At 49.3% G+C, this 8,558-nt stretch overlaps 1 protein-coding gene across 1 annotated transcript in view; it reads left to right on the top strand.

Annotated features, from left to right (window-relative positions):
• The window catches only part of LOC148148415 (putative G protein-coupled receptor 139), a 97,918-nt gene extending 91,341 nt beyond the window's left edge, over positions 1-6,577 (top strand). The window contains exon 2 of the mRNA XM_087993270.1: positions 5,667-6,577. Coding sequence (XP_087849396.1) covers positions 5,667-6,577 — 911 coding nt within the window. The remainder of the gene's footprint in view (positions 1-5,666) is intronic.
• Positions 6,578-8,558: the final 1,981 nt, after the last annotated feature.

Below are 8,558 nucleotides of genomic sequence, written 5' to 3' on the forward strand. Positions count from 1 at the left end.
AACTGCACTGGTCTGCAAGGTCCCCGTGCTGGACAGATGCGGAATCCGGGTTTATAGGTCAATGCATTGCTATGGTCAGCATAGTTCTCGGTGCTAGACAGTTATCTAGTTCGGGTTTATACATTAATGTACTGCTGTCGCCTGCATAGCTCGCAGTGCTGGGCAAATATCAAATACGGGTTCATAGAATGTTGCACTTCTGTGCTCTGCACAGCTCCCCATGCTGGACAGATACCTAGTTGTGGTTTACAAACTAATGCACTGCTGTTTTCTGCACAGATCCCTGTCAAAGACAGATATCTAGTCAAGTTTTACATATCAATGCACTGCTGTAATCTGCGTAGCTTCCGGTGGTGGACAGATGTCTAGTCCGAGTTTATATATTGAAGCACTGCTGTGATCTGCATAGTTCTCGGTGCTGGACAGATATCTACTCCGGGTTTATATATCAATGCACTGCTGTGGTCGGCACAGTTCCATGTGCTGGACAGATATCTAGCCCGGGTTTATAGATCAATGCATTTCTGTGGTCTGCACTCCTCCCGGTGCTGGACAGATGTATAGTCCGGATTTGTACATTCAATGCACTGCCGTGATCTGCACAGCTCCCAGCGCTAGGCAGCTATTTAGCCCGGGTTTATAGCTCAATGCGCTGCTGTGGTCTGCATAGCGCTCCATGCTGGAGAGATAACTAGTCATGGTTTACGGTTCCATGCACTTCTGTGGTCTGCACAGGTCCACGTCCTGGACAGATATCTAATCCAGGTTTATAGGTCAATGCACTCTTGTGGTCTGCGTAGCTCCCGGTGCTGGACAGATATCTAGTTCGGTTTTAAAGATCAGTGCACTGCAGTCGCCTGCATTGCTCCCAGTGCTGGACAAATATCAAATCCTGTGTTATAGACCAATGCACTGCTGTTGTCTGCATAGCTCTCTGTGCTGGACAGATATCTCGTCCGTGGATATAGATCAATGCACTGCTGTGCTCTGTATAGCTCCCGCTGCTGAACAGATGGATAGACTGGTTTTATACATCAATGCACTGCTGTACTCTGCATAGCTCCCAGTGCTGGACCAATATCTTGTCCGGGTTTATAGATCACTGCAGTGGTGTGGTCTGCAGAGATCTGGGTGCTGGACGCATATCTAGTACAGGTTTATAGATCAATGCACTGCTGTGTTCTGCATAGCTCCCGGAGCTGGACAGATATATAGTCCAAGTGTATAAATCAGTGCACTGCTGTGGTGGACACAGCTACTGGTGCTGGACAGATGCATAGTCCAGGTTTATAGATCGATGCACTGCTGTGGTCTGCACAGATCCCGGTGCTGGACAGATAGATAATCCGGGATTATAGATCGATGCACTGCTGTGGTCGGCAGAGCTCCCGGTAGTGGAGAGATGTCTCGTCCGAGTTTATACATCGATGCACGGCTGTGGTCTGCATAGGACCCGGTGCTGGACAGATATATAGTCTGGGTTTATAGATCAATGAAATGCTGTGCTCTTCATAGCTCCTGGTGCTGGTCAGATATCTCGTCTGGCTTTATTCGTCAATGCTCTGCTGTGGTCTGCATAGCTCCCGTTAAAGGACAGATATTAGTCCGGGTTTATAGATCAATGCACTGCTGTGCTCTGCACAGTTCCGAGAGTTGGACAGATATCTAATCCGGGTTCGTAGTTCAATGCACTGCTGTGATCTGCACAGCTCGCCGTGCTGGACAGATAGATAATCCAGGTTTTTAGATCAATGCACTGTGACAATCTGCACAGCTCCCCGTGCGAGACAGATATCTACTCCGGGTTTATAGGTCAATGCACTGCTGTGGTCTGCGCAGCTCCCGGTGCTGGACAGATATCTCGTCGGTGTTTAGAGATCAATACATTGCTGTCGCCTGAAGAGCTACAAGTTCTGGACAGATATCTAACCCGGCTTTATAGGTCCATGCTCTTCTGTGGATCGCACAGCTCCCCGTGCTGGACAGATATAGTCCGGGTTTTTGATCAATGCACTGCTGTGATCTGCATAGCTCCCGTGCTGGACACATATAGTCCGGGTTTTTGATCAATCCACTGCTGTGATCTGCACAGCTCCGGTGCTGGACAGATATCTAGTTCTGATTTATAGATGAATGCACTGCTGTTTTGTGCACAACTCCCCGTTCTGGACAGATATCTAGTCCAGGTTTATAGATCAATGCACCGCTGTGGTCTGTATAGCTCCAGGTGGTGGACAGACTTCGAGTCTGAGATTATATATCAATACACTGCTGTGGTCTGCACAGGTCCCGGTGCTGGACGGATGCATATTCCGGGCTTCTAAATCAATACATTGCTGTGATCTGCACAGCTCCCCGTGCTGGACAGATATATAGTGCTGGTTTATAGATCAATGCACTGCTGTTTTCTGCACAACCCCCGTCCGAGACAGGTATCCAGTGCAGGTTTGTAGATCAATGCACTGCTGTGATCTGCACAGCTCCCGTGCTGGACCGATATATAGTCCTGGTTTATAGGTGAATGCATCGCTCCCAGTGCTTAAAAGATATCTAGTCCGTGTTTACACATCGATGCACTGCTGTGGTCTGCAAAGCCTTCGGTGCTGGTCAAATATCTAGTCTGGATTTATAGATCAAAGCACTGCTGTGACTTGCATAGCTCCCCGTCTTGGACAGATATCTAATTCGAGTTTATAGATCAATGCACTGCTGTGGTCTGCATTGCTCCCGGTGCTGAACAGATATCTAGTCCGGTTTTATAGATCAATGCACTGCTGTGGTCTGCATTTCTCCCGGTGCTGGACAGATATCTAGCCCAGGTTTATACATCAATGCACTGCACTGATCTGCACAGGTCCCCCTGCTGGACAGATATCTACACCGGGTTTATAGGTCAATGCACTGCTGTGGTCTGTACAACTCTCCAGGCTGCACAGATATCTAATCCTCCGTGTTCCACGGTGAATAGATATCTCCTCGGGGTTTATGGTGTCTGGACTGGTTCAGAATAGTGGATTGAGAATGTGATACTTCTAACCATTTCAGATGACCTGACAATGCCTTTCGTTCTCATTCTTGTGGTTGAACTCTCCACCTTTCACTCCATTAATGTTACAGTGTGCCCATGCATAGTACGTCATGTTGGCCAATACCCACCATCCTGGCAACAGCCACAACCCCTTCATTATTATGCAGGCAGTTATTCCCATCGTTCTCGGGCTTCCATGTCGAAAGAAAGCGTAGCTTCCCAAAAAAAAATCGCATGATTGGTACATGGCTCCAATCACCCTTGCCCGAACCACTCCCCAACCCCAACCAACCACATCAAAATATCATGTGTGTACTGAGAGCAATGGAGCCCCTGGGAACATCAGGGAGAAGACCATCAGTGAGATGGAGCAATACTTGCCGTGTCTGAACGGGTCAGTATTTATTGTTTCATTAAGTCTTGAAATCCTTCTCCATTTCTGTAATGTACAGAGGTTTATTCTTTCTGAAACAAAAATCACCGGTTCACGGTTACCCAAGATATATTCGATCTACCAAGTTGTTGTCCATTGCTTATCCATTTATAGATTCTCTACCTCCTCTTGATAACTTCAGTTCCTGCCTATCTTAGTGTCAGTTTCAATTTAGTTAGGATACGTGTGTTCCATTTCTGGAAACCGTTGAGATAGTTTGCAAATAGCTAAGGCCCCAGCGCTAGTCACTGTGCATACCGGTCTTTAATTTGTATTAAACAGATAGAGACCGATTTCTGCCTAATTTATCCCTGCTCCTGGCTCAATAACCAGTCCTCCCCGTATTCCTGTGTAGCAGCTTTGAAAGACTTCATGTTCCCTTCCATTTCCTGTCTAACAGGTATGACAGGTGAAAAGACCCACTCCAATTGCTGAGTAACAGCCTCCAATGGCTGAATGGCCTCATTCGGTTCCTGTTTAAAACTCTTGATGGGCTGAATCACCTGCTTCAGTAACGGAGTAATTGTGAATGGTGTTCATCAATTAAGAACCATCAGTGAACATTCCACTTCTGACTTTATGATGGAGGGAAGGCCATTGATACTGCAGCTGCTGTTAGCCGACAGTGCCTCATGGATGCCCAGTTTCCATTTGCATGGTCCTTTAGGAGTATGTCCTACTTCACAGGAGCAAGAGCCACATAACACAGTGAGCAGTATCTTCAATATGAGGCTAAGACGCTCCCTCCGCAAGGACTGTGTGCTGGCTGCTTCTCCAGATACTGTCAGGGACTGATGTATCTGGGAGAAGGAGTTTGGTGAGAACGTTTCCCTCTTGTTGGTTCTCCCATCACTCCCCCCAATCTGGCTGCTGTGTGTTTGAGGTCTCTCCCGGCTCAATCATTGCTGGGCCTATTGGCACACTTTTGGTGATGGACATTGAAGTCCCCCACCCAGAGTAGGTTCTTCGTCCTTGTCACCCTCAGTGCTTCCTCTGATTTGTTTTCAAAATCATGGGGAACTAAATTATCACTGAGGAGTGGGCTGGGGGTGCGCAGGAGATGTCCATCCTCAGGCGATTTTCTTGACCATCTGTGACCTGTTATCATGAGGTTTCCTGAGTTTTATATTCAATGTTGTGGAATACCAGGGTAACTCCTTCCCTGATTGTATCCCAGGGTGCCCTCATCACTGGTGGGTCTGTCCTGCTGGTGGGACAGCATATACCCAGGGATGGTGATGGGGATTCATGAAACATGATCCGTCAGGCCTAATTTTGTGAGTATGACGGTGTCAGACTGTATCCTGACCGGGAATGTGGTGCTGGAAAAGCACAGCACGTCAGGCAGCATCCGAGAAGCAGGGGAATCGACGTTTTGGGCATAACCCCATCATCAGGAAGGAGGCTTGAGAGCTGAGGAAATGAGAGATAAACGGGAGGGGGCTGTGGCTGTGGCTGGGGCTGGGAATACGGGGAAAGTAGCTGAGAATGTGATCAGTAGATGAATGTGGGGGAGAGATGATCGGTCAGAGAGGAGGGTGGAATGGTAGGTGGGAAAGATGATGGACAGGTCAAGGAGTTACCAAGAACATTTTGTCCCCAACATTCTATAACTGACATTCCTCGGAACATTCTATTGCTGACATTGTTTATGAACGGCCGAACATCAGTGAATTGAACAAACGATAAATCCCAAGGGAAGAGATCCCGTTCCAGGGAGAAGTCCCCGAAGTCAGTTGAAGGGGTGAATATGTTTTCCCTGCGTTTACATTTCTTCAGGATCGACCACAATTTAGTCTAAAATACAGACATTTTCAAACTCCGTTTGTCTTCAGGAAACTGGGAGAGAATCATTCAGGAAACTGGGAGAGAATCCTTCAGGACAGCAACGTTTTCATCTTCCATATTAGGAACTGGGAAGAAGTGACCTGTGTCTGCTCTCGAGTGATCGAGTGTGTGGGAGTGTTCGAGAAATCGCCAGTTCTTATGGATGTGTCTCTGTGTGTTTTGGGAAGAATGGTTTCCTGTGATTTCTGACACATTTTTCTCCGTAATTAAGACCTTCCCATTTGTTACTCCAGCCCCGATTATTTTAATAAATATCTGAATACAGTGACACATTTGAAAATCTCACTGGGTCCCCAATCGAACGGGGCCCTTTGCCTCTAGGCTGATGGATAATGGGTTTGTTTTCTTTTCTCACAGTTAACGTAGTGACCATCTACGTCCTGCTTTATAAAGATTGTGGATTGTCTCCATGTGTCAGACGTTACCTGGGGGCAATGGCAGCGTCGGATCTCCTGGTCATTATCCTCGACTTGATATTGAGACACATTCCCATTGTTTACCGGGAACAGTTTTATTTCCTGAGGGACACCGTCCCCGTGTGTAATATCCACGCCGTCCTGCTTTATGCAACCACTGACTGCTCTGTCTGGTTCACCGTCACTTTCACCTTTGATCGGTTTGTGGCCATTTGTTGCCAGAAGCTGAAAAGTAAATATTGCAGTGAGAAAACGGCGGCTGTGGTTCTGGCAGCAGTGACTGTGCTGAGCTGTTTAAAGAACATTTTCTGGTATTTTATGCTCACGGCTCGGTATTTGCTGATGAACCACCCCTGGTTTTGTGCTGTAACAGGCGCTGTTCAATCCTCCAGTGTCTGGGTCACAATCGAGTTCCTCCACCACATTCTAACCCCGACTCTCCCATTCCTCCTGATTTTGCTGCTCAATGCTCTCACCATCAGACACATTTTAGTGACCAGCAGAGCCCGCAGGAGACTCTGCGCTCACACAAATGGGGACGCTCAGACTGACACAGAAATGAGAAACCGAAAAAAATCCATCATTTTACTGTTTGTGATCTCGGCCAATTTCATCCTGTTATGGTCAACGTTAATGGTTTATTCTATATGGGGCAGGATGTATGATATTGGGCATCAGTCTGTGTATCTGGATTTATTTGTGCAGGAATTGGGCTTCATGCTGCAGCTCCTCAGTTGCTGCACAAACACTGCGATTTATACCGTGACCCAGACTAAGTTCAGGCAGCAGCTGAAGAATATGCTGAAACATCCCTTCACCCAAATCCATTCATCAATCAAATTCCCTCATTAATCAATCCATCCGGGATTTTCTCACTTTATTTCAGAGTTTCAGCGATGGAGCAGCCTGTCGCTATGGTAACAAACTGAGGATAGAGCTAGTTTGTCCATCCTTATCCCGCGGGGAGCGGGGTTGGGGGGGGGGGGGGGGTGGCGCGATTACAGGGACACATTTCAATGTTTATCTCAACTCAGGAGCCAGTGAGAAGAAACATCACCCCACAGACTGTATCCACACTTTAATTTGTAAACAATAAAATTGTTCAATAAACATTGCCGAGCAGCAGAGTGAACGATTTTTTTTGTGTCTTCGTGTTGAAAAAGCTGAGCGGAAGAAAGACAGACTCAGCCCCAAGTCCTGGTCCTCAGGGTAGGGGAGGGTATCAAGCCCAGAGCCCAGGAGTGCGGTTTGACACCCTCTGTCCTTGCTATCAGCTCTGGGTCCCCAACTCCGATCTGGTATTCAGAATAATTCATTCCTCTCTCTTCGTCCGTCTCCCTCCATGTCTCCCTCCCACTCTCACACTGACCCTATGTCAGTCTGTCTCTCTCTCTCTCCCTTTCCTGCACCAATTTACACAGGTGAGAATGCGGGAGAGGGAGAGTGACCCATGGGGGAGTGTGTGTAGGAGAGAGAATGACATTTGGGGAGCATGCACGGGAGTGAGGGTTATCATGGCAGAGTGTGCGGGGGAGTGACGGTGACGGTGACCGTGGGGGGTGTGTGTGGGAGAGCGAGCGTGACGCTAGGGGTGTGAGTGGGGGACTGAGCGTGACGGAGGGAGAGGTTTGGGAGAGTGAGGGTGATGATGGGACAGTGTGCGCGAGGAGTGAGGGTGACGGTGGGCGAATGTACAGGAGAGTAACTGACGGAAGGGGTGTGTTTGGAGGAGTGAGTATGGCGGTGGGCAGTGTGCAGAGGAATGAAAGGGATAGTGTGGCCGTGCACAGAGGAGTGAGAGTGACAGTGTGGTAGTGAGTGGAGGAGAGAGTGTAGCAGTGAGGGGGTTTGGGGGAGTGAATGTGACGGTGGAGGTGTGTGTGGGAGAGCGCGCGTGACGCTGGGGGTGTGAGTGGTGGACTGAGCGTGACGGAGGGGGATGGTTTGGGAGAGTGAGGGTGACGGTGGGGCAGATTGCAGGGGAGTGAGCGTGACGGTGTGTAGAGTGCAGGGGAGTGAGGATGACAGTGTGGGAGTGTGTGGAGGAGTGAGTGTTACGGTGGGGGAATACATGGGGGAGTGAGTGTGATGACGGGTGAGTGCGTGGGGTAGTGAGCATGATGGTGTAGGGTGTTCGGGGGAGTGAGAGTGACAGTGGGGGGTTTGTGAGGGAGTGAGAATGATTGTGCAGGAGTGTGTCTGGCGAGTGAGTGTCACAGCTTCTGGTGTGCGGTGGAGTGAGCGTGACCATGTGGGAGTGTGAAAGGGAATGAAGTTGACGTTAGAGGAGTGTGTGTGGGAGTGGGTGCGTCAGTGGGGGAGTGTGTAGGAGAGTGAGCTTGACAGTGGAGGATTGTGCAGGAGAGGGAGTGTGATGGTGGTAGAGTCTGTCGGGGTGAGAGTGTGACGGTGGGTGAGTGAGTATGACCGTGGGGTAGCGTGCGGGGGAGGGAGCGTGAGGATGGGGGAGTGTGTGCGGCAATGATTGTGACGGTGGGGGATTGTGCGTGGGGGTGAGGGTGACAGTGGAGGTGTGTGCTTGGGAGTGAATGTGATGCTGGTGGAGTGTGTCGAAGGATGAGTGTGACTGTGAAGTTGAGTGCTGGGAAGTAAGCAGGATTGTAGGGTGTGTGCTGGGGAGTGAGTGTGACGGTGGGGGAGAGTACAGGAAAGTGAGCATGACGGTGGCAGAGTGTTTGGGGGAGTGACGGTGACGGTGGCGGAGTGTGCAAGAGTGTGAGCATGACGGTGGTAGAGCGTTTGCGCGAGTGAGAGTGACGGTGGGGGAGTGTGTGGAGGAGTGAGGGTCACCAAAGTGGAGTGTGGGGGTGGG

Source organism: Chiloscyllium plagiosum, unplaced genomic scaffold, assembly GCF_037043375.1.
Source record: "Chiloscyllium plagiosum isolate Xiang-an unplaced genomic scaffold, Cpla_swu_hap1 HiC_scaffold_13, whole genome shotgun sequence".
In the NCBI taxonomy this organism is placed as follows: Eukaryota; Metazoa; Chordata; class Chondrichthyes; order Orectolobiformes; family Hemiscylliidae; genus Chiloscyllium; species Chiloscyllium plagiosum.